This window comes from Oncorhynchus mykiss, chromosome 27, assembly GCF_013265735.2.
Source record: "Oncorhynchus mykiss isolate Arlee chromosome 27, USDA_OmykA_1.1, whole genome shotgun sequence".
In the NCBI taxonomy this organism is placed as follows: domain Eukaryota; kingdom Metazoa; phylum Chordata; class Actinopteri; order Salmoniformes; family Salmonidae; genus Oncorhynchus; species Oncorhynchus mykiss.
In genome coordinates this window covers 10,551,634-10,578,344 of record NC_048591.1, presented here as the reverse complement: position 1 = coordinate 10,578,344, position 26,711 = coordinate 10,551,634, and the positions used below count along the sequence as shown (strand labels likewise).

Genomic DNA, 26,711 nt, shown 5'->3' with positions numbered 1-26,711 from the left:
GTTAATGATAAAACAAACATGGTCCTTATACAATACATCATTTTGGATCCCACCACTTCTGAGCACCACAGGCCTATGACCTGCCCAATTTTGTGCCAGAAGCACCATGCCGGTCCTGATCCAAATGCTATGGCTCACCCAAGCCCATCTCAACACACCCCACTCCCCTACCCCTCTGCTCTACAGCCACCTGTCGCCCTGTCTCCCAGCCCACCGCCTCATTGTCCCCCTGCCTCCCTACCCCCCAACCCTCTGTCCATCCTCCATACGCCCCCAGCACAATGCCTCAAGGGCCTCCCCCTCCCCAGCCTCTCCAGTGGCGTGGCCGCGGGCCCTCACAGTGTCAAGCTCCTCCAGGGCCTCTCCCTCTCCGGTGGTGCTGCTGAAGCTGCTGGTGCTGGAGGAGGAGCGAGAGATGTTGGGTCTGCTGCTGCTGCAGTCCTTCAGCTTGAGGAACGGCCTGGTGACAGGAGGTAGAGGAACAGCATTAGAGGAGGGGAGAGAAGAGGGGATGGAAGGAGAGGAGATGAGACGAGAGGAAAAGATAGGAGAGGAGAGGGGATGGAAGGAGAGGAGATGAGACGAGAGGAAAAGATAGGAGAGGAGAGGGGATGGAAGGAGAGGAGAAGAGAGGAAAAGATAGGAAAGGAGAGAAGAGGGGATGGAAGGAGAGGAGAAGAGAGGAAAAGATAGGAAAGGAGAGAAGAGGGGATGGAAGGAGAGGAGACGAGAGGAAAAGATAGGAGAGGAGAGAAGAGGGGATGGAAGGAGAGGAGACGAGAGGAAAAGATAGGAGAGGAGAGAAGAGGGGATGGAAGGAGAGGAGACGAGAGGAAAAGATAGGAGAGGAGAGAAGAGGGGATGGAAGGAGAGGAGACGAGAGGAAAAGATAGGAGAGGAGAAGGGATGGTAGGAGAGGAGACGAGATGAGAGGAAAAGATAGGAGAGGGGAGGAGAGGAGAGGGGATGGAAGGAGAGGAGACGAGAGGAAAAGATGGGAGAGGGGAGGAGAGGAGAGGAGAGGGGATGGAAGGAGAGGAGATGAGAGGAAAAGATAGGAGAGGGGAGGAGAGGAGAGGGGATGGAAGGAGAGGAGACGAGAGGAAAAGATGGGAGAGGGGAGGAGAGGAGAGGAGAGGGGATGGAAGGAGAGGAGATGAGAGGAAAAGATAGGAGAGGGGAGGAGAGGAGAGGAGAGGGGATGGAAGGAGAGGAGATGAGAGGAAAAGATAGGAGAGGGGAGGAGAGGAGAGGGGATGGAAGGAGAGGAGACGAGAGGAAAAGATGGGAGAGGGGAGGAGAGGAGAGGGGATGGAAGGAGAGGAGATGAGAGGAAAAGATAGGAGAGGGGAGGAGAGGAGAGGGGATGGAAGGAGAGGAGACGAGAGGAAAAGATAGGAGAGGGGAGGAGAGGAGAGGAGAGGGGATGGAAGGAGAGGAGACGAGAGGAAAAGATAGGAGAGGGGAGGAGAGGAGAGGAGAGGGGATGGAAGGAGAGGAGATGAGAGGAAAAGATAGGAGAGGGGAGGAGAGGAGAGGGGATGGAAGGAGAGGAGACGAGAGGAAAAGATAGGAGAGGGGAGGAGAGGAGAGGGGATGGAAGGAGAGGAGACGAGAGGAAAAGATGGGAGAGGGGAGGAGAGGAGAGGAGAGGGGATGGAAGGAGAGGAGATGAGAGGAAAAGATAGGAGAGGGGAGGAGAGGAGACAAGAGGAAAAGAGAGGGGAGGAGAGGGGATGGGAGTAGAGGAGAGGTTTACAAAGCATGTGCACACCTTGTGTGTTCATGTTCACTGTTTTGTTTGTGGTTTATCTCACCTCTCCTTGTTGGGGCAGATCTCTGGCGAGCTGGGGTTGGACGACGTCTCTGATCTCCCTTCCTGTCCGAGGGGGCAGATGTCTGGGGTCTTTTGGTCACTGCAACAACATACAGACCAAGTTAGCAGTTAGAACAAGTACACAATGACATGACAAAAGCCTCAGTATTAGTGATGATAAATACACAAACCAAAAGTTCACCTGAATGCAAAGCCTGGTCCCAGATCTGTTTGTGATGTCTTGCCAGCTCCTGTGGTCATTAACAAAACAGCCCAAACAGATCTGGGACCAGGCTATGGAAAGCCTGCTGACCTGCGTGCGTGTCTGTCCGAGGGGCTCTCTGTGCTGGAGTGGAGACGGGGGAAGAGGCCTGAACGACGCTTCACTGGACTCTTTAGGGGAGACTTGGCTGACAGCATTGGTGGCTGGAGAGAGAGAGAAACAGCATTAACTAGCAGGCAATATACAGCTTTAAGAGGCTGATAGAGCTCAATTAAGGCAGATTTGGGCTACATTGTGATGGACCACTACCCTTCACATACAAAACAGTTGAAACTACACCAGCACACCGATTGTATGATTATGTTACATGGGTGGGACTGTTTGCAAAAGTACATGTTGATATCATAAGACTAATTGGAGCAAATGTTTGCAAAACGTGCAATTTACCACGATTATGTGTATGTCCAGTTTCATTTGTGTGTAAATATGACTTTATGACCTCAAGCACTCCTCCCCCTTCACCCTCTCCCCCCTGCTCACCGAGAAGGTACTCTTTGTGCACTCGGTGCTCTGCGGCAGCCCCCCTCCACTCAAGCTGGCCGGGACCCCCCCTCCCACCCCTGGACTCCGGTGACGGTGGGACCCCACCATGGTCTCCATGGAGTGACTCCGGACGCGCATGGCACGCTAGGGGACAGGGACAGAGACGGGGACAGAGGAGGGGACAGAGACGGGGACAGAGGAGGGGACAGAGACAGGGACAGAGACGGGGACAGAGACAGGGACAGAGGAGAGGACAGAGGGGACAGAGACGGGGACAGAGACAGGGACAGAGACAGGGACAGAGGAGGGGACAGAGACGGGGACAGAGGAGGGGACAGAGACAGAGACGGGGACAGAGGAGGGGACAGAGACGGGGACAGAGACGGGGACAGAGACGGGGCCAGAGACGGGGACAGAGGAGAGAGCGGAGACGGAGTGAGAGAGTAAAGAGGACAGAGGAAGAGAAGGGAAATGAATACAGTCATTATCTCAGCACACAGTTGAGACAAGCGCAGTACCCCTGGATAGAGAACATGTTCTCAGGTAAAGGAGCCTTGCTTAAGGGCCCAACCCAAGGGGGAACATCTTTAGGATGTGAACCCAGCAGCCCTCCAGTTTCCAGATCAATTCACCCTATTTTTTTCCCAGCGCCTGGCCCGGGATTCGAACTGGTCCAACTACCTACTGCATCCTGCAACTAAACCCAACCTGTGTACTCGTCAATTTCCAAAGCTCTTTGACTGTGGTGTGTATTAAACTCTCATGGACAGACGTCGTAAACATCGAGCATATGGCCAAATTACTCAAGATTAGGTGAGTATTATAGAATATTCTTTATGTATTCTATTGATAATGTGGTTGGGTAAAATGAATGTATCTGATATTGATCAAATCAGATTTATGTTCATGGGAAAGGTCAAACCTGCTATTACAGTGTACTGTCAGCAGAGAGTGCACTTCTCCTACACAGAGGAATAAGGAGAGCAATGCAATGCATGGACAGTGAGAGATATGACTGTAATGTTAACAGTGTTGGGGAGTAGCGAACTACATGTAATTCAACTAGTAATTTAACTACATTTAGCAGCAGCTTGATGGTAGTTGAATGAAGTTATAATCTAGGTAGTGTTTCAGTAGTGTTTTACTAGTGGAACTATGCGCTACTTTTTAAAATTTAAAATAACATAAAATATGGATAAACAAGAATTTCCTTTCTTTTTTGGCATCAGACCTGCCTAATTCTCAGGTGAAACGTGTTCAACAGGCTAAATTATACATTGTGTTAGCATCTGACTCCAGAATGATCCGTTTTTTGGGGGGTTGCAATTTGTAGTCTACGACATTTCAGATTTAGCTATGATAATGCAGTGAACTACTTTTTCAAAGTAGCTTTCGTTAAGCCAACTATATTGGTCTTAAAGGTAGCTTTAGTGTACCTTAACCTCTTCCAGTGTGAAGTAATTGGTAGCTCCGTAAACAATATTTTCAAAGTAGCTTCTCTAACACTGAATATGACTGATAATGATGTCCTGTGTACTAGGCTACTATCTGAGGTCACTGAAATCGTGAAGGAAATCATCACAAGCCTCATGATAACGTGTCATCACTAGGAGGTCAGACTGAGGGAAATAGGGGCGCTGGGTTTCAATGTTAGTCGCCAGGGCATAAAACACAACAAACAAAAACGCCGGAACAGTCTTTATTGAGTGTTTCAATGTTTGGAGATGATTTCAAGACGTGGTATGCTTTGTTCTGATTCTCAATCAGTATGATACAGTATCTGCGATGACAGGTAATAGACAATGACTGCTGTTGTAGAGATGAGCACAGCATCCCCAGTGGTTGAATGAGTGGCATGCAACACACACCTCCACACTGCCTGTGAACACAGCGAGACACCATATGGTCAGACAGGGGGGATGGGGGAGGGAGGAAGGGAGAGAGACGGGTAAGGTGGTACGATGATTAACATCCCGTAATCTCAACCAACAGCAGCGTGGCGGGAGACAGAGAGAGAGAGAGGGAGAGAAATAGAGAGGGGGTCTGTGTGTCTGCGTGTGAGTGAGAGAGAGACAGAGAGAGAGCGCTAGACAGAGAGAAAGGGAGAGAGAGACAGCGAGAGAGAGAGAGGGAGATAATATGAGAGGGTCTGTGTGTCTGCGTGTGAGTGAGAGAGAGAGAGAGACAGAGAGAGAGAGAGCGCTTGACAGAGAGAAAGGGAGAGAGAGACAGCGAGAGAGAAAGCGCATGACAGAGAGAAAGGGAGAGAGAGAGAGAGAGGTAGACAGAGAGAGAGCGAGAGAGAGAAAGAGAGGGCGAGAGAGACAACATCAGTAGACAACTAGATAGGTGAAAGAGAGGGTACGGGACAGGTTCAGACAGGTTCACACAGGTTCAGACATGGAGTCAGATGACGAGGTAAAGAACTGTGTTAAAGAGTCACCTTGAAGGACTCCAGCAGTCCCCCATGGCCCCCGTTCTCCAGCTTGTCCTCCTCCCCAGCGTGGCCGAGCCCCAGAGTAGCCTGGGTCTGTCTGTGGAGCTCATCGTGAAGGTTATCCAGCAAGGCAGCTCGCGTCCGCCCCTGGAACACACACACACACACACACACCCACAGACACATATGCACACATATGCATAGAGACACACAGACGCACAGATGCAAGCAAACACACACACGAAACAACACCACCACGTATCATTTAAGAAGCAGGGGTGGTAGAGGTGACTGAGATAGATGAAAGCGATTGAACAACACATCCAGGGTGTCTTGAGTCATCTGCCCCTCTCACCTCTAGCTTGGCAAACTTGTCAGACTTGTAGCAGGCGTTCTCTGCATTGATCAGCTTTGTCAGCAGGAAGTCGCGGAACTCGGGACCCTGTGGAGAGAGGAGAAGGGGAGGGGGGAGGGGGATGGAGGGGGAGAGGTGACTTTCATCAGCACCATACTCATCATCATTTGGTCGTCTGGAGTCGACGGGACGAAAAGGACTGCTACAGCGCCTTCAGAATGTATTCACAAAATGTTCCACATTTTGTTGTGTTACAGTCTGAATTTAAAATGGATTACATTGAGATTTTGTATCACTGGTCTATACACAAAATACCCCCTAATGTCAAAGTGGAATTATGTTTTTAGATTTAAAAAAATTCTAAATGAAAAGCTGAAATGTTTTGAGTCGATAAATATTCATAGTCTTTGTTATTGGCAAGCCTAAATAAGTTCAGGAGTAAAAATGTGCTTAACAAGTCACATCATAAGTTCCATGGACTCACTCTGTGTACAATAATAGTGTTAAACATGATTGTTGAATGACTACCTCATCTCTGTCTCCCACACATACAATTATCTGTAAGGTCCCTCAGTCGAGCAGTGAATGTGAAACACAGATTCAACCACAAAGACCAGGGAGGTTTTCCAATTCCTGGCAAAGAAGGGCACCTATTGGTAGATGGGTATAAATATTTTTTCTAAAACGTGCATCCTATATGCAACAAGGCACTAAAGTAATACTGCAAAAAATGAGGAAAAGCAATTCACTTTTCGTCCTCAATACAAACTTTTATGTTTGGGACGTATCCAACACATCACTGAGTACCACTCTTCATATTTTCAAGCATTGTGGTAGCTGCATCATGTTATGGGTATGCTTTTTTAGGATAAAAAATTAATGGACTAGAGCGAAGCACAGACAAAATCCTAGAGGGAAAACCTGGTTCAGTCTGCTTTTCCAACATACACTGGGAAACAAATTCACCTTTCAACAGGACAATAACATAAAACACAAGGTCAAATCTACACTGGAGTTGCTTACCAAGACGACATTGAATGTTCCTGAGTGGCCTAGTTACAGTTTTGACTTAAATCGGCATGAAAATGTATGGCAAGACTTGAAATCTGGCAATGATCAACAACCAACTTAACAGAGTTTGAAGAAGAAGAATGGGCAAATATTGTACAATCCAGATGTGCAAAGCTCTTAGAGACTTACCCAGAAAGACTCACAGCTGTAATCGCTGCCAAATGTGATTCTAACATGTATTGACTTGCAGGTGTGAATGGTTATGTAAATGACATATTTCTGTATTTAATTTTTAATACATTTGCAAAAATGTCTAAAAACATGTTTTCACTTTGTAATGGGGTATTGTGTGTAGACAGATGGTTGTGAATTTAAAAATATATACAGTGCCTTGCGAAAGTATTCGGCCCCCTTGAACTTTGCGACCTTTTGCCACATTTCATGCTTCAAACATAAAGATATAAAACTGTATTTTTTTGTGAAGAATCAACAACAAGTGGGACACAATCATGAAGTGGAACGACATTTATTGGATATTTCAAACTTTTTTAACAAATCAAAAACTGAAAAATTGGGCGTGCAAAATCATTCAGCCCCTTTACTTTCAGTGCAGCAAACTCTCTCCAGAAGTTCAGTGAGGATCTCTGAATGATCCAATGTTGACCTAAATGACTAATGATGATAAATACAATCCACCTGTGTGTAATCAAGTCTCCGTATAAATGCACCTGCACTGTGATAGTCTCAGAGGTCCGTTAAAAGCGCAGAGAGCATCATGAAGAACAAGGAACACACTAGGCAGGTCCGAGATACTGTTGTGAAGAAGTTTAAAGCTGGATTTGGATACAAAAATATTTCCCAAGCTTTAAACATCCCATGGAGCACTGTGCAAGCGATAATATTGAAATGGAAGGAGTATCAGACCACTGCAAATCTACCAAGACCTGGCCGTCCCTCTAAACTTTCAGCTCATACAAGGAGAAGACTGATCAGAGATGCAGCCAAGAGGCCCATGATCACTCTGGATGAACTGCAGAGATCTACAGCTGAGGAGGGAGACTCTGTCCATAGGACAACAATCAGTCGTATATTGCACAAATCTGGCCTTTATGGAAGAGTGGCAAGAAGAAAGCAATTTCTTAAAGATATCCATAAAAAGTGTCATTTAAAGTTTGCCACAAGCCACCTGGGAGACACACCAAACATGTGGAAGAAGGTGCTCTGGTCAGATGAAACCAAAATTGAACTTTTTGGCAACAATGCAAAACGTTATGTTTGGCGTAAAAGCAACACAGCTGAACACACCATCCCCACTGTCAAACATGGTGGTGGCAGCATCATGGTTTGGGCCTGCTTTTCTTCAGCAGGGACAGGGAAGATGGTTAAAATTGATGGGAAGATGGATGGAGCCAAATACAGGACCATTCTGGAAGAAAACCTGATGGAGTATGCAAAAGACCTGAGACTGGGACGGAGATTTGTCTTCCAACAAGACAATGATCCAAAACATAAAGCAAAATCTACAATGGAATGGTTCAAAAATAAACATATCCAGGTGTTAGAATGGCCAAGTCAAAGTCCAGACCTGAATCCAATCGAGAATCTGTGGAAAGAACTGAAAACTGCTGTTCACAAATGCTCTCCATCCAACCTCACTGAGCTCGAGCTGTTTTGCAAGGAGGAATGGGAAAAAATGTCAGTCTCTCGATGTGCAAAACTGATAGAGACATACCCCAAGCGACTTACAGCTGTAATCGCAGCAAAAGGTGGCGCTACAAAGTATTAGCTTAAGGGGGCTGAATAATTTTGCACGCCCAATTTTTCAGTTTTTGATTTGTTAAAAAAGTTTGAAATATCCAATAAATGTCGTTCCACTTCATGATTGTGTCCCACTTGTTGTTGATTCTTCACAAAAAAAACAGTTTTATATCTTTATGTTTGAAGCCTGAAATGTGGCAAAAGGTCGCAAAGTTCAAGGGGGCCAAATATTTTCGCAAGGCACTGTATATATTTTGAATTCAGGCTGTTACACAACATTATGTGGAATAAGTGAAGGAGTTTGAATACTTTCTGAATAAACTGTATATGATGGCAGGTTTCTCATCAAACTTTCACTGTAAATAACAATGGGAAACTTTAACTCCATCTCTCTCTCTCTCTGTATCCCTCTCCTTCAATATCTCTCTCTCTCTGTATCCCTCCCTCTCTCTCTCTCTCTCTCTCTCTCTCTCTATCCCTCTCCTTCAATCTCTCTCTCTCTCTCTCTCTCTCTCCCTCTCTATCCCTCTCCTTCAATCTCTCTCTCTCTCTCTGTATCCCTCTCCTTCAATCTCTCTCTCTCTCTGTATCTGTATCCCTCTCCTTCAATATCTCTCTCTCTCTCTCTCTCTCTCTCTCTCTGTATCTGTATCCTTCTCCTTCAATCTCTCTCTCTCTCTCTCTGTATCCCTCTCCTTCAATCTCTCTCTCTCTCTCTCTCTCTCTCTCTCTGTATCTGTATCCCTCTCCTTCAATCTCTATCTCTCTCTTTATCCCTCTCCTTCAATCTCACTCTCTCTCTCTGTATCTTTTTCTGTAATTCGCTCTCTTGCTTACCTTCTTGAAGACCGCTGGATTGGGGAGAGGTGGGCCAAATGGAGGTACATCTTCCCTCGCTGTAACAGACACCTGCAGACACAAAGCAATTCATGTCACACATCTACTGTATAGAGAGTCTGGCTTAGGTAACTGCAACAGTGTAGCTTCCGTCCCTCTCCCTGTCCCAACCTGGGCTTGAACCAGAGACCCTCTGAACACATCGACAAGAGTCACCCTCGACGCATCGTCACCTATCGTCACACAAAAGCGGCGGCCCTTGCAGAGCAAGGCGAACAACTACTTCGAGGTCTTAGCGCGAGTGACGTCACCGATTGAAATGCCACTAGCTCGCACCACTAACTAGCTAGCCATTTCACACCGGTTACATAATATCCATGCCTTAAAGGTCCACTCCGTAATACATTTTTAAAAACAATCTAGCAAATATCACATAGTGATCCTGTAAGGTTCATAGTAGGATATAGTACTGACCTTGTATGTAGTGTGTTCAGTACCAGGGTTCTCCACCTGCACCAGCACATACGCATGGAGGAAGTTGGAGGCAATCATGTCAGGTACAAAGGGGGTGGCGTCTTCCTGGAAGACCGCCGCCACGATGTCATTTCCTATGTGCCTCTTCCTCTGGAGCTGAGGGACAAGAGCATAGTGTTCTGTAAACAACTTAGGACTGTTTGACTGTATGTTCTACAGTATAATTAGTCACAAGTATTAGAGAAAGGTGTGAGGTGAGAGGAAAGAAGAAACAGAGGGTGTTTATGAGTGACACACACGCACACACAAAACACCTACTGTAACCACTGTTATTATGCTGTGTGTGGTGTAGCGTCGTCAGTACCTGTTGTACGTCTCCCTCGGTGAAGGGTAGTTTAGTGGAGACGTGGAACATCATCTCTCTCTGTCTGAAGACGGTGTAGACGGACTCAGAGCCTGTCTGACCGTGGGATACGTCCAGACCACCACGGAACCTAGGTCCACAGTGACAACACTATATGATTAGCATTACCATGACGTTCAATTATTGGGTAGGGCCAGGAGCATTTCCTGATCACGTGACAGGGAAAACTCCTGGCCCTACTCATGAGGAATGGTAGCAGGAGTATATATCATTCCCTCCCTCCATTCTCCCTCTCTCTCTGCATGAACTCTCTCTCTCTCTCAGTGGTACCTACATGACTTAGAAAAATAAAGGTTAAATAAAAATTAAAATAAAACTCTGTCCCTCTCAGTGTCCCTCTCAGTATTGGAGTAGTAGTAGAGTTGTCTCTGTGTCTCTCTCTCTCTCTCTTTCCCTCTCTCTGCCTCTCTCTCTCTCCCCCTCCCTCTCAGAAGTAGAGCAGAAATAGTAGAGTTGTATCTACAGACCCAGTTAAAAGTTTGGACACCTACTCATTCATTGGTTTTTCTTTATTTTTACTATTTTCTATGTTGTAGAATGATAGTGAAGACATCAAAACTATGAAATAACACATATAGAACCATGTAGTAACCAAAAAAGTGTGAAACAAATCAAAACAGATTTTATATTTGAGATTCTTCAAAGTATAATCCTTTGCCTTGATGACAGCTTTGCACACGCTTGGCATTTTCTCAACCAGCTTCACCTGGAATGCTTTTCCAATAGTCTTGAAGGAGTTCCCACATAATGCTGAGCACTTGTTTGCTGCTTTTCCTTCACTCTGCGGTCCAACTCATCCCAAACAATCTTATTTGGGGTGAGGTCGGGTGATTGTGGAGGCCAGGTCATCTGATGCAGCACTCCGTCACTCTCCTTCTAGGTCAACTATGTAAGTGTAAGGACACAGCCTGGAGGTGTGTTGGGTCATTGTCCTGTTGAAAAACGCCATCCCAAACCAGATGGGATGGCGTATCGCTGCAGAATGCTGTGGTAGCCATGCTGGTTAAGTGTGCCTTGAATTCTAAATAAATCACTGACAGATTCACCAGCAAAGCACTCCCCACACCATCACACCTCCTCCTCCATGCTTCACGGTGGGAACCAGACATTCGGAGATCATCCGATCACCTACTCTGCATCTCACAAAGACACGGCGGTTGAAACCAAAAATCTCACATTTGGACTCGTCAGACCAAAGGACAGATTTCCACCGGTCTAATGTCCATTGCTCATGTTTCTTGGCCCAAGCAAGTCTCTTCTTATCATTAGTGTCCTTTAGTAGTGGTTTGTTTGCAGCAATTCGACCATGAAGGCCTGATTCACTCAGTCTCATCTGAACATTGATGTTGAGATGTGTCTGTTACTTGAACTCTGTGAAGCATTTATTTGGGCTGCAATCTGAGGTGCAGTTAACTCTAATGGGAAAGTCAATAGTCAATTGTATAGCTGAATGCCTTCAATTGAAATGTGTCTTCCGCATTTAACACAACCCCTCTGAATGAGAGAGGTGCGGGGGGCTGCCATAATCAACATCCACGTCTTTGGCGCCCGGGGAACAGTGGGTTAACTGCCATGCTCAAGGGCGGAACGACAGATTAGTACCTTGTCAGTTCGGGGATTCGATCCAGCAACCTTTCGGTAACTGGCCCAATGGTCTAACCACTAGGCTTACTGCCGTCCCGTAATGAACTTATCCTCTGCAGCAGAGGGAACTCTGTATCTTCCTTTCCTATGGTGCTCCTCACGAGAACCAGTTTCATCATAACGGTTGATGGTTTTTGCGACTGCACTTGAAGAAACTTTTCCAGATTTACTGACCTTCATGTCTTAAAATAATGATGGACTGTTGTTTCTCCTGGCTTATTTGAGCTGTTCTTGCCATAATATGCACTTAATCCAAATAGGGCTATCTTCTGTATACCACCCCTACCATGTCACAACACAACTGATTGGCTCAAACACATTAAGAAGGAAAGAATTTCCACAAATGTACTTTTAACAAGGCACACCTGTTAATTGAAATGCATTCCAGGTGACTATCTTATGAAGATGGTTGAGAGAATGCAAAGCTGTCATCAAGGCAAAGGGTGGCTACTTTGAAGAATCTCAAATATAAAATATATTTGGATTGGTTTAACACTTGGTTGGTTACGACGTGATTTCACATGTGTTATTTCATAGTTTTGAGGTCTTCACTTTTATTCCACAATGCAGAAAATAGTCAAAAGAAAAACCCTGGAAATGAGTAGGCGTGTCCACACTTTTCACTGACACTGTATGTCTCTCACCCCTTGAAGTCATTCAGCTCTATGTTGTCTCCCAGAACACTGAGGAACTCTCGGAAGGCTGGCGTCTCCTCGTTGTTCCCAAACAACTCCTCCTCTGACGTCTAGGGTGGAGCGATGAGAGGAGAGAGCGATGAGGGGAGAAGATTAAATGGGAGAGGGCAAAAATAAGTATCATAGCATTGATTAGGAATAAAATGAAACACCATTTGGCAATACAAACCTGCACTTCACACTCACCTGACCAAACTTCTGGTAGATGACACCAAACTTAAAGGTATTGTTCACTTCATGTTCGTCATAACCTACTATCAGCTGAGAGCCCTGAAACCAAAAACATCTAAATTTATAAGGATGTGCATGTACATATAATACCCAGTTATGTGATAAAGTCCCTCTATGACTCGGGCAGACATTTACACTATATATACAAAAGTATGTGGACACCCCTTCAAATTAGTTGATTTGGCTATTTCAGCCACACCCATTGCTGACAGGTGTATAAAATTGAGCACACAGACATGCAATCTCCACCAACAAACAGTGGCAGTAGAATGGCCTTACTGAAGAGCTCAGTGACTTTCACCATCGTAGGACCCCACCTTTCCAACAAGTCAGTCCATCAAATTTCTTCCCTGCTAGAGCTGTTATTGTGAAGTGGAAAAGTCTGGGAGCACCAACGGCTCATCCGCAAAGTGGTAGGCCACACAAGCTCACAGAATGGGACTGCTGAGTGCTGAAGCTGTAGTGCATGAAAATCATCGGTCCTCGGTTGCAACACTCACTACTGACTTCCAAAGTGCCTCTGGAAGCCACCTCAGCAAAATAACTGTTTGACAGGGAGCTTCATGAAATGAGTTTCCATGGCTGAACAGCCACACACAAGCCTAAGATCACCATGAGCAAAGCCAAGCGTCAGCTGGCGTGGTGTAAAGCTCGACACCCTTGGACTCTGGAACAGTGGAAACATGTTCTCTTGAGTGATAAATCACACTTCACCATCTGGCAGTCCGATGGACAACTCTGAGTTTTGCCGGATGCCAGATGAAAGCTACCTGCCTAGTGCATAGTGCCAACTGTAAAGTTTGGTGGAGGAGGAATAATGGTCTGGGGCAAGTTTTTTATGGTTCAGGCTCCTCAAGGTTACAGCATACAATGACATTCTAGATGATTCTGTGCTTCCAACTTTAGCAACAGTTTGGCGAAGGCCCTTTCCTGTTCAGCATGAAAATGCCCGCATGCACAAAGCGAATTCCGTACAAAAATGATTTTGTCGAGATCGGTGTGGAAGAACTTGACTGGCCTGCACATAGCCCTGACCTCAACCCCATTGAACACCTTTGGAATTAATTGGAATGCTAACTGCGAGCCAGGCATAATCGCCAAACAACAGTCCCCGACCTCACTCATTCTCTTGAGGCTGAGTCCTCGCAGCAATGTTCCAACATCAGGTGGAAAGCCTTGTTAGAAGAGTGAAGGTTGTTATAGCAGCAGAAGGGGGACCAACTCAATATTAATGCCCATGATTTTGGAATGAGATGTTCGATGAGCAGGTGTCCACATACTTTTATTGTATGACAATCACATCTGGGGAGGTCAGGGTTGTATTCAATAGGCACCAAACGGAAATAAACCGACTAAAACAGGGCGGGACTACTTGGACTTGTCCAATAAGAAATGCTCATTTCTATTTTACAGCTGTAAAAATGTTCTGTTTAATGCTCTAATGATCATGACCACTGTGGGTTGATTGTGGCCATTTTGAAAGGCAGCCAGCTGAGACTAGTAAGGGATGGGAGTGGAGGAGAGGGGGAGCAGTCTGAGCAGACTGTCATAGTAACAGATGAGTTCTACAGGACCCGGAGCAGAGGCACAACAAGCAGCTCCATCATCCAAATGACCTCTGAAGTGATGAACAGCTCCTGGAACAGATCTGTCTTTAGCACTGCCTACACCACATCAGTAAGAGAGAACAGAGGGGTCAGGCTGTATAGTGGACCAGGTGGAAGTTGGATTATGTTCATTAGGCAGCAAATGGAAGAAAAGGGACTGAAAAAGGGAGAGACTACCTGGACTTGTCTAATAAGAAGCATTCTTTTGAAAACGCTGCATGCCCCAAAGAAATAGAACTGCTAGGAAATGATTTCTATTTCCATGACATGACCTAATGGAAGCGCCTGGCTGAAAGGAAACTGTGGAGCAGACTCACTCTGGGGTAGAGGACTGGGTTGAACTTCAGGCCAGTCACATCGTCGCAGAGAAGCTGAAACACAGACAAACAGATAGATACAGATTAATTTGAAACCACAGTGACGGAAACAAATGGATTTTAGGTTAAAGGGGCAATCGGGGATTGATACATGCCTTTTTGGCATGTACCAACTGTCTTAACGCAACTGTCTTAATGCATCAGAACCCAAAAGCTTGTTTAACTTCATTGTTTGGAAACAATGTAATTGTCAACAAACACTGCATAGTTTCAACACATGGTTGAAACTATAATTTTGATCTCATTACATTTCTTCAGACCCATCCCTCAGCTGTTCACCCACACTGTGGCAGGCTGGCCGTATTGTTGATGCTTGAAACCCAGATTGCCACTTTACATTGAGTGCATGTTGCATTGGTGGTGCTTAGGTCAGCACACCTTACCTTGGCTATCTGGGGTACACTGGGAAGCTGGTTGAGGCCTGCCAGAGAGATCCTGTCATGGTGTGTCTTTGTCCTCGACCTGGGTGATGATTGCACAAAACCAGTATAAATTACCGCATCTTAAAGAAGGTAGGTTATGTGCACATTGCAAATACATAATTCCTATTTCTACAGTGAAAGTTCTGGCTAGTGTAAAATAACTTATATTTGGAAATAAATGTTCACAAGGTACTGTAGGGTTAGTGTGACTATAACTATGGGGCCAGACCACGGCCCTACTGTATGTTCCTATATGACTGAAGCTATCTGAACATGATGGAGGAACCCCTAGCCCTACTGTAGTTACCTGAACATGATGGATGAACTCCTGGCCCTACTGTAGTTACCTGAACATGATGGATGAACTCCTGGCCCTGCTGTAGTTACCTGAACATGATGGATGAACTCCTGGCCCTACTGTAGTTACCTGAACATGATGGATGAACTCCTGGCCCTGCTGTAGTTACCTGAACATGATGGATGAACTCCTGGCCCTACTGTAGTTACCTGAACATGATGGATGAACTCCTGGCCCTGCTGTAGTTACCTGAACATGATGGATGAACTCCTGGCCCTACTGTAGTTACCTGAACATGATGGATGAACTCCTGGCCCAGCTGTAGTTACCTGAACATGATGGATGAACTCCTGGCCCTACTGTAGTTACCTGAACATGACGGATGAACTCCTGGCCCTACTGTAGTTACCTGAACATGATGGATGAACTCCTGGCCCTGCTGTAGTTACCTGAACATGATGGATGAACTCATGGCCCTACTGTAGTTACCTGAACATGATGGATGAACTCCTGGCCCTACTGTAGTTACCTGAACATGATGGATGAACTCCTGGCCCTACTATAGTTACCTGAACATGATGGATGAACTCCTGGCCCTGCTGTAGTTACCTGAACATGATGGATGAACTCATGGCCCTACTGTAGTTACCTGAACATGATGGATGAACTCCTGGCCCTGCTGTAGTTACCTGAACATGATGGAGGAACTCCTGGCCCTACTGTAGTTACCTGAACATGATGGATGAACTCCTGGCCCTGCTGTAGTTACCTGAACATGATAGAGGAACTCCTGGCCCTACTGTACTTACCTGAACATGATGGATGAACTCCTGGCCCTGCTGTAGTTACCTGAACATGATGGATGAATTCCTGGCCCTGCTGTAGTTACCTGAACATGATGGAGGAACTCCTGGCCCTGCTGTAGTTACCTGAACATGATGGATGAACTCCTGGCCCTGCTGTAGTTACCTGAACATGATGGAGGAACTCCTGGCCCTGCTGTAGTTACCTGAACATGATAGAGGAACTCATGGCCCTACTGTAGTTACCTGAACATGATGGAGGAACTCCTGGCCCTGCTGTAGTTACCTGAACATGATGGAGGAACTCCTGGCCCTGCTGTAGTTACCTGAACATGATGGATGAACTCCTGGCCCTACTGTAGTTACCTGAACATGATGGAGGAACTCCTGGCCCTGCTGTAGTTACCTGAACATGATGGAGGAATTCCTGGCCCTGCTGTAGTTACCTGAACATGATGGATGAACTCCTGGCCCTGCTGTAGTTACCTGAACATGATGGAGGAACTCCTGGCCCTGCTGTAGTTACCTGAACATGATGGAGGAACTCCTGGCCCTACTGTAGTTACCTGAACATGATGGAGGAATTCCTGGCCCTGCTGTAGTTACCTGAACATGATGGAGGAACTCCTGGCCCTACTGTAGTTACCTGAACATGATGGATGAACTCCTGGCCCTGCTGTAATTACCTGAACATGATGGAGGAACTCCTGGCCCTGCTGTAGTTACCTGAACATGACGGAGGAACTCCTGGCCCTACTGTAGTTACCTGAACATGATGGATGAACTCCTGGCCCTACTGTAGTTACCTGAACATGATGGAGGAACTCCTGGCCCTACTGTAGTTACCTGAACATGATGGAGGAACTCCTGACCCTACTGTAGTTACCTGAGCATGATGCGGAGGAACTCCTGGCCCTCTGCCTCCTCGTGCTTCAGTGACATAATGAGGTTCCCCAGACTGCTGCCTGTGCAGTAGTAGTTCATATGCTCCTGAAGAAGAGAGAGAGAGAGAGGCAGAGTGAAAGAAAGATAGGGGGAGGGAGGGAGGGAGGGAGGGAGGGAGGGAGGGAGGGAGGGAGGGAGGGAGGGAGGGAGGGAGGGAGGGAAGAGAGTCAGACAGACAGCGAATCACTACACAGTATGATGAGACAGTTTAAAGAAGTTACACACCTTCAAATAAGGTCTTACACTCAATATTTCACAGATCTCCGCATAATTTAAGTCAATTACACGTTCCTTTTCCAAACGACTGATTCTTAATTTGTGTGAGTCCGGAACTATTGAACATGAATATATATTTAAAACATGCTTAGTCATAATCCCAGAGCATAATTATTCCTGAAATAGGAACAACACTGAATGGAGAACGACTTAAAGAGGGATACACACCCTTACAGAGAACACACACACACGCTTACAGAGAACATACACACACCCTTACAGAGAACACACACGCACCAACATAAACACACACACACACAACACACCCTTACAGAGAACACACACACACACACCAACACAAACACACACACAACACACCCTTACAGAGAACACACACACACACCCTTACAGAGAACACACACACACCCTTACAGAGAACACATACACACCCTTACAGAGAACACACACACACACACACGTACACACATCAACATAAACACACACACACACACACCCTTACAGAGAACACACACACACCCTTACAGAGAACACACACACACACCCTTACAGAGAACACACACACACCCTTACAGAGAACACATACACACCCTTACAGAGAACACACACACACACACACACACACACACACACACACACACGTACACACATCAACATAAACACACACACACACACACACACACACACACACTTACAGAGAACACACACACGTACACACATCAACATAAACACACACACACACCCTTACAGAGAACACACACACACGTACACACATCAACATAAACACACACACACCCTTACAGAGAACACACACACACATACACACATCAACATAAACACACACACAGACACACAACACACCCTTACAGAGAACACACACACACGTACACACATCAACATAAACACACACACAGACACACAACACACCCATGCAGGCGCAGACCCCCCTTCCTCCCCCACTCACACACCCACATTATTACTACAAGTCAAATAGGCCTTGACTCACCCTGCCCAGGAAGTGTTTGCGGTAGGCCCTGGCCGTGCTGTTACACTCCAGCCTGAAGCCGAACCCCCCCGCAGGGCTCATGCCCCCTCCGTCATCCTCCTCACAGAAGCTGCTCTCCGAAGAAGTGGGGGTGCCTGCAGGTGCCTCGGCATCCTCAATCCAGTAACCCCCAAACTGGGGCAGGATCACCTGCGGGTATGGGCTACCCTTCTCCAGAATCTAAGCCACACAGCCAAGGGGCAAGGGGTTTATGTACCAAAATACCCCCATCCACAAGAATAGGGTCATATAAATAAACATTTGTTATTTTACCCCCCTTTGTCTCCCCAATTTCGTCATATCCAATTTCGGTCTCATCGCTGCATCTCCCCAAAGGGCTCGGGAGATGTGAAGGCCGAGTCAGGCGTCCTCCGAAACATGACCCGCCAAACCACGTTCCTTAACACCTGTCCACTTATCCCAGAAGCCAGCTGCACCAATGTGTCGGAGGAAACACCGTTCAAGTGACGACTGAGGTCAGCCTGCAGGCGCCCCCCCCCCTGGCCAAACCCTCCCCTAACCCGGACGACACTGGGCCAATTGTGCGCCGCCCTATGGGAATCCTGGTCACGGCTGGTTGTGACACAGCCTGGAATTGAACCCGGGTCTGTAGTGACGCCTCAATTACCACGATGCAGCACCTTAGAACACTGCCTAGAGCTTGGAACTTTGATCATAAATGTGCCTGTAAAAGTTCTTTGAGCCTTGTTTTACATTACTGTGTGTGTGTGTGTGTGTGTGTGTGTGTGTGTGTGTGTGTGTGTGTGTGTGTGTGTGTGTGTGTGTGTGTGTGTGTGTACTGTATATGTGGGTTTGTGTTGTTCATGCTTGTTTGTGCATCGTGTTTTGATATGGTCGTATCAGAGCGCTGACTCACGTCCTCTATCCGCGGGTATGGGATGTAGTCATCCTGTCAGACAGAGAGAGGAGAGACACACACAGATCATTAACCTTACAGGCTGGAATAATTACAGCCCTGTTCAAATACTTCAGAGAACGCCTATTTCCTTCCTCCCTTCCGTAAAGAAATCCCTGATCGGACAAAGCTGGGTAGGTGAATGCTATGAAATAGAACTATTGCTCACACCTATCAATTTGTGTAAGATCAGTGATTGCTTCAAGGAAGGGCGAAAGGCAGGTTGTGTTTTTAAAGAACTCAAACAGGGCCTTGAACTACATTACAATGAGGTCAACTGAGGCAGTCCGTCACTATAGCAAGCGTGAACACAGAAACTCAGGGTGAACGTATTCCACAGAAGCAACTGATGGTCCAATGAGTGATGCACCACAATGAAACAAATTAATCAAACAGACATACATTGATGGAGGAGTCTAAACCTTCCGACAATCTCAGGGATACGAGTCTCAGGATTGACTCTGTGAGCCCCTGGGTTCATCATTAAGTCACTGGGGCTGGTTAGCAGTCAGCTGGTGCATGACCTTTAAACCCGCTGTGATATGATGTTCACAGGGACGGACTGGAACTAGAAATAGGCCTGCGTATTTCTATCACACTGCCCCATTTTGTCCCTCGAGGCCCACCACGCCAGCCCATTTTTTTTTAAACTTGAGGCACCTATTATTATTATTATTATAATTTTGCACAAACATTTTTTTTTTGACAGATGGACTAAAGATGGACCAGCCCATCTGGCATTTGCCAGAATTGCCCTACGGCCAGTCCATCCCTGGACGTTCACCATCGACTCCAATCGATCTCCATGCCTTTGTTTTTACACTGTATATAGTCCCAGGAGATTGAGGGGAATCGCATTCATTCATGCACAGCTCTTTGTTATTTTATGTTAGCCTACTTTTTGCCCTGGTTGAGGGAGATCTTAAGAGAGTGCTAAGTCATTTAGAGAGTGGTTAAACTACTCCAGTGGCTGACAGGGCTAGCACGGAGGATGACCACCATCGCAATCAAACAAAGAAGGGATGGGGGGGGGGGGGGGGGGGGGGGGAGACAAATAAAGGAATACATGAATAAAGGAATGGACAGAGGCGAGGTCAATGCATCATGACAGAGAAGCATGCCTAGCGGTGACCCTGACGTGTGTGTATGTGTGTTTCTCAGACCTTGCTTCTCTGCGAGTGGGGCTTCGTCTCCTCCGATTTAGGGACCTGGTTAGGGTCGCGCATGTGGACGGAGGGTCACAAGGGTACAAAAAGATCATTCCTGGACTTACACTTAACTCCCAAATCAGTTACTGTACTTATATACTGGACTGTAGATTCTCTGGGTAAACATTGGATTGGTGGAACCCAGGGAAAATATTTGCTTGGTAATAAGAAGTGTTTGCGTAATATATGCAGAGCCAAGCCGACATGACTAGTTGAATTGTTGACATCCTGAATTGCACAATTACCAATCTACTGGAAAGACCTGTGGAGAAAGATTTCTGTGCATGTGGGAAGGCTCTGAAGCCCGAATCCTTACCACACACACGGATTCTCTCAAGTATTTTACCAGACTTCATCAGATCTCAATCATCCTTATCCCTACGTTTCATTATCGATTTTGTTGGTAGACAAACACACTACTCTGTATATTGTACTCTGTTTGTGGGAAGGCCATTAATTAAGACCTACCACACACACAGAATCTCACAAGTCGTTTACCAGACTTAAACCGTATCCTTATCCCTACCTTCCATTATTGATTTCAGTGGTCAACGCACAAATTGGTCTGTCTATCTAAGCAGTTTTCAAAGAAAAAAACTGGTCTGTCTATTTAAGCAGTGGTCAACGCACAGACTGGTCTGTCTATCTATCTAAGCCAGGGCTGCCCAACACTCTTCCTGGAGATCTACTGTCCTGTAGGTTTTCAGTCCAACCCTAATTTAACATATCTGATTCATCTGGTTAAGGTCTTGTTGAGCAGCTAATAAGTAGAATCCGGTGTGTTAAATGAGGGTTGGACTGAAAAGCCCCTGATCCAAGCACTCTCTGCATGTGTTTGAATGGTCCTCGTCCTCCAGTGATGCTTGCCTCCGCCTGGTCCCAGATCTGTTTGTGCTGTATTGACAATGACCATAGGAGCTGGCAATACAGCAATAACAGATCTGGGACCAGGCTAGCTCAGAGAGACAGACAGTGGAGGGGATGGGGGAACAGCTACAGCTCAGTGGGGGACTAGTTGTCAACACCGCTGGGTTAGATCAAAGCTAGGGGTCTGTCTTAATACATCCATCTTCGATCCCACTGAGACGGGCTTTGTGATCAACCATTCCAGATAGAGGCCTTTCAACTGTTCGGCCATCGATTGCTCTAGTCTAGTTAGTAGTGCGGGTCGATGTGACGCTGTGTGGACAGCGAGGGGTCTGGTAAGGACTGGCTCAGAGGTGGCAGCGGGCCTGTGTGGCCTCTGTCCTCATTCCTCCTCGCCCACTTGTTATCATGCGCTATCGATCTCCTGTCCTCCTCCGCTCACTCTCTCTCTTTCTATCAAAAGCTCCCCCACTGTCCCCAAATTGGCGTGGCAGAGCTGCCACCACCACCCACCCTCTTCCTACCCCCATCCTGCCTAAAACCCCAATCCCACAGAAGATCCCAGAACCCCATAGACACAGTGTAGCAGAACAGGTCAGAGAAATCAATGTTTTTTTTAGAGGGAGCTCGTTAACTTGGTCTGGTTCGGCTCATTACTCAATCAGGACCAGAGATTGGACCCGTTGTTCTCGGCTCCTCAAATTAAGGGCGGCCCGCGTTCCCCCTCCAAACTCCCGTAGCTTAATAACGGACCCTTCTGCTCGTTACGGGAGGACCCTTGATTAAAATCTCCGAAAGTGATGAACGTGTCGTGCTTTCATCACCACGTCCATGCCAGCAGCAGTGGGAACTTAGAGAGAAGAGAAGGAAGGAGAGAAGGAAGAGAAAGAGGAAGGAGAAGGAGGAGTCTTACCTGCATCCTTTCCAGCATGTCAAAGAACTCGGCAGACTGAAACAAACAGAGAAACAGAGGTGATTATTTTACTACAATGCCATACAGGTAGAATGGATGCAGTTCTAGTGTATCAAATTGTCCTGGACCAATGTGATCACTAGAAGTGGAGTGCACTGTATTTCCTAAATAAGCACTACATTAATTCATGGCGGATATTTTCAATTAGGGTTTATTTGGCATAGGTTGAGGTATGGCTTTGGGATGTCCACAAAGCATAACACCAGTGTGAGATGGTTTAAAAACCTCTACAGGATCGGTGGGTCTCCCGCGGGACGGTTGAGCTAACATAGGCTTATGCGATTAGCATGAGGTTGTAAGTAGCAAGAACACTTTCCAGGACATAGACATATATGGTATTGGAAGAAAGCTTACATTCTTGTTAATCTAACTACACTGTCCAATTTACAGTAGCTATTACAGTGAAACAATACTATGCTATTGTTTAAGGAGAGTGCACAGTTATGAACTTGAAAAGTGATTAATAAACCAATTAGGCACATTTGGGCAGTCTCGATACAAACTTTTGAACAGAAATACAATGGTTCATTGGATCAGTCTAAAACTTTGCCCATACGCAATCTAAATTGCGCCTAGATTCCCAAGTCATATATTGGCCTTTCTGTTGCATTTCAAAGATGGTACCAAAAAACAAAAACAAACGCATGTTTTTTTTCTTTGCATTATCTTTTACCAGATCTAATGTGTTATATTCTCCTACATTAATTTAACATTTCCACAAACTTCAAAGTGTTTCCTTTCAAATGGTATCAAGAATATGCATATCCTTGCTTCAGGTCCTCAGCTACAGGCAGTTAGATTTCCATATGTCATTTTGGGCAAAAATTGGAAAAAAAAGGGTTTGATCATTTTTAAGTGTGAGCAAGGTTTTTTGGGGGTATTTCTATGGAAACGGAGAGAGGTCTGGTCACCGAGGCTACGTTCCAGGCTATCTAAATTGAGATGTACACGAGCTAAACACATCATGTGATATAGAAATCTGATGCCTGACTGGGTAGTCTGCAATGTAGCCTTGGACGTGACCTGAAACTTCTCAAACCCAGTAACTACAATTATCACACCATGATCATCTCCAATGAGCAGCATTTCCACCCTGGTTCCCAATAAGAGCTCATTGAGCCGAGGCAGAGCACTCAAGGAAGGACAGTCCTACACCCTCTCACACCCATGTGTACAGTATATTATCCAAACACAGAAAACCAAGCCTACTCCACTTCCTCAAAACAGTCACTCCAGAAAAATAATGGGCTGTTGTTGTGCTCCTGGCCTTCTATGAAAGTATACTGAAGTTCTGGGTCAAAATCTTATCGACAGGATGATGGTAAAAATGTAAAGAATAAAAGTACAGACAACTAAATATTGGTGATAAATGTTGTGCATTATCATTATTGTTATAATCATCAAACATTTCAAATGACTAATGTCAATATAGGGACCACTCCGAACTCTGTAACGGCTGTCTTGGGTGGAAGAAGGAGAGGACCAAAGCGCAGCGTGGTTAGTGTTCATCATTTTAATAAACAACTGAACACTTCAAAAACACAAAACAACGAAGTGACAACCGAAACAGTTCTATCTGGCGACAAAAACTGAAAGACTGAAAATAACCACTCACAAAACACCAAGCAAAACAGGCTCCCTAAATATGGTTCTCAATCAGGGACAACGATAGACAGCTGCCTCTGATTGAGAACCATATCAGGCCAAACACAGAAATAGAAAATATAGAAAAACTGACATAGACTGCCCACACCAACTCACGCCCTGACCATACTAAATAAAGTCAATACGAAGGAATAAAGGTCAGAACGTGACAGAGCTCAATGAGAGTGGAGATCAGGAAGTAAAGTTGTAATTAACACATGATCCCATTATACTTAAAGTAGCTGTCTAAGATTTCTATGGAATAAGACCTACTACTATGAAATAGATTTCCTTCCCAAAAATTATTATTAAGTAGGCCCTATGTTAATAAGCAGCTTTTCTGTGTGACCCTGCTTTCCAAATTCACAAACAACACAACGTTGTGGGCAAATACCAGCCATTATACATATTATAAATAAGCAAAGGACGAGTCAAAAACATTATTTGGATAGAATATGAGATTTTAAAAAATGATTTAATAGGTGATGGAAAGAAAACAAAAAGGCCTTGACAGTTTTTAACCGGAAGAAGATCCATCTTGGATTAAAACGTTGTTTTATACAGTGTTGTCCTGGCCTTTTCGTGTCTTTATAACGGCTGACAGTCAATCAACAAACACGTCGCTCTCTATGTGACAGTCGAAAGTCATACTCGGGAAATATGCTAAAAGCACAACGGATGAGGAACACAACCAACTACATTGTTTGAATCACAGGTTTCAAGGTTGGCAGGTAGAGAATGCAGACAAAGGCAGTCAAAACACTTCTTAGCAGAAATACACGAGGCACCAGTAAAATGCCCCTTTTCATAATAGTAGTTAAATGTACTTTTTATGTAATATTTTATGCAAACACTAATGACAAAGCTGAACACAAATGCTTTGAAAGGTGTGGGCTTAAATGGATCACTGAAATGACTGATTCCCTATCTACACAGGTACAGATAACTCCCGATCAACGCAGCCCTTAAACCCAAGGCATTACAGCAACATGTTGTATCATAGTCGAACACCACCAGCAATACCACTAAAACCCACCAAGACCTGGAAAATCCATGTCTTACCTTGAGATATACAACCTAGTACTCTGTAAACCAGGGAAACCAGGGAAATGATCCATTTCCCAGCAGTAAAAACATATCTTTACTGTAGCACCGATCCACCTGAGCTCAGGTGAACATGCTAATCTCACAGCTGTCAGTGCAGTGGGAGTTATCATTTAGTTATACATTAACCTGCCACAGAGGCCTAAACCCACACAGCTAGTCCCACAGAGTCAACACAATGAGCCAGGCTCACACAGACCTACAGATGGCCACTGTAACCTTGGTGATTCATCGTCGTCCCCCCTCTAAGGTGAGAGAACTGCTGAGGGCCACTGGGGGTCGTGGGGGAACTCCTAGGGGCCAGATGAAGATCTATGAATCGGACACCAATCAGAGAGGAACCGTGTCGTGAGCGGAGCCTGGACCGGCTGAGAACCAAGAGATCGGGTCTGTCTGTCCTCTACTGCCTCCAGAGTCTAGATGTAAAATACCCACCCATCTGTCTGTCTGTCCTGCTCCCTCTCTTTCTCTCTCTCTCACTCATCAATCTACATACAATACCTCATAATGACAAAGTTTTGCAAATGTATTAAACATAAGAAACAGAAATACCTTATTTACAGACCCTTTGCTATGAGACTCGAAATTGAGGTCAGGTGCATCCTGTTTCCATTGATCATCCTTGAGATGTTTCTACAACTTGATTCGAGTCCAGTTGTGGTAAATTCAATTGATTGGACATGATTTAGAAAGGTCCCACGGTTGACAGTGTATGGCAGAGCAAAAATCACACCATGAGGTCGAAGGAATGGAGCTCCGAGACCGGATTGTGTTGAGGCACAGATCTTGGGAAGGGGACCAAAACAATTCTGCAGCATTGAAGGTCCCCAAGAACACAGTGGCCTCCATCATTCTTAAATGGAAGAAGTTTGGAACCACCAAGACTCTTCCTAGAGTTGGCCACCCAGCCAAACTGAGCAATCGGGGGAGAAGGGCTTTGGTCAGGGAGGTGACCAATAACCCAATGGACACTCTGACAGAGCTCTAGAGTTCCTCTGTGGAGATGGGAGAACCTTCCAGAAGGACAACCATCTCTGCAGCACCACCAATCAAGCCTTTATGGTAGTGGCCAGAGGAAGCCACTCCTTAGTAAAATGCACATGACAGCCCACTTGGAGTTTTCCAAAAGGCACCTAAAGACTCTCAGACCATGAGAAACAATATTTTCTGGTCTGATGAAACCAAGATTGAACTCTTTGGCCTGAATTGCAAGTGTCACGTCTGGAGGAAACCTGGCACCATCCCTATGGTGAAGTATGGTGGTGGCATCACCATGCTGTGGGGATGTTTTTCAGCTGCAGGGACTGGGAGACTAGTCAGGATCGAGGCAAAGATGAACGGAGCAAAGTACAGAGAGATCCTTGATGAAAACCTTCTCCAAAGCACTCAGGACCTCAGACTGAGGCGAAGGTTCACCTTCCAACAGGACAACGACCGTAAGCACACAGCCAAGTCAATGCAGGAGTGGCTTCAGGACAAGTCTTTGAATATCCTTGAGTGGCCCAGCTAGAACCCGGACTTGAACCAGATCGAACATGTCTGGAGAGACCTGAAAATTGCTGTGCAGCAACACTCCCCATCCAACCTGATAGAGCTTTAAAGGATCTGCAGAGAATTGTAGAAACTCCCCAAATACAGGTGTACCAGGCTTGTAGCATCATACCCAAGAAGACTCAAGGCTGTAATCGCTGCCAAAGGTGCTTCAACAAAGTACTGAGGAAAGGGTCTGAATACTTATGTAAATGTGATATTTCAATTAAAAAAAATATATATATCTGTAAACATTTCTAAAAACCTGTTTTTGCTTTGTCATTGTGGGG

The 26,711-nt window shown here is 45.8% G+C and overlaps 1 protein-coding gene across 9 annotated transcripts in view; it reads right to left on the bottom strand.

Annotated features, from left to right (window-relative positions):
* The window catches only part of rap1gap2a (RAP1 GTPase activating protein 2a), an 87,713-nt gene that overhangs the window by 4,262 nt on the left and 56,740 nt on the right, over nucleotides 1–26,711 (bottom strand). For 6 of the 9 annotated variants that reach the window (XM_036964727.1, XM_036964725.1, XM_036964732.1 and 3 more), the window contains 17 exons: nucleotides 22,084–22,119; nucleotides 19,057–19,089; nucleotides 18,141–18,359; nucleotides 16,842–16,945; nucleotides 14,816–14,894; nucleotides 14,373–14,426; nucleotides 12,404–12,487; nucleotides 12,167–12,267; nucleotides 9,819–9,948; nucleotides 9,455–9,610; nucleotides 8,981–9,052; nucleotides 5,375–5,461; nucleotides 5,026–5,166; nucleotides 2,580–2,726; nucleotides 2,130–2,242; nucleotides 1,818–1,916; nucleotides 340–460 (listed from right to left, as the gene is read on the bottom strand). In XM_036964727.1, the coding sequence (XP_036820622.1) occupies nucleotides 340–460; nucleotides 1,818–1,916; nucleotides 2,130–2,242; nucleotides 2,580–2,726; nucleotides 5,026–5,166; nucleotides 5,375–5,461; nucleotides 8,981–9,052; nucleotides 9,455–9,610; nucleotides 9,819–9,948; nucleotides 12,167–12,267; nucleotides 12,404–12,487; nucleotides 14,373–14,426; nucleotides 14,816–14,894; nucleotides 16,842–16,945; nucleotides 18,141–18,359; nucleotides 19,057–19,089; nucleotides 22,084–22,119 (1,776 nt within the window). Of the gene's footprint in view, nucleotides 1–339; nucleotides 461–1,817; nucleotides 1,917–2,129; nucleotides 2,243–2,579; nucleotides 2,727–4,265; nucleotides 4,462–5,025; nucleotides 5,167–5,374; nucleotides 5,462–8,980; nucleotides 9,053–9,454; nucleotides 9,611–9,818; nucleotides 9,949–12,166; nucleotides 12,268–12,403; nucleotides 12,488–14,372; nucleotides 14,427–14,815; nucleotides 14,895–16,841; nucleotides 16,946–18,140; nucleotides 18,360–19,056; nucleotides 19,090–20,258; nucleotides 20,337–22,083; nucleotides 22,120–24,849; nucleotides 24,989–26,711 lie in introns of those variants that run through there. The other 3 variants (XM_036964733.1, XM_036964729.1, XM_036964734.1) reach the window with 3 other exon arrangements.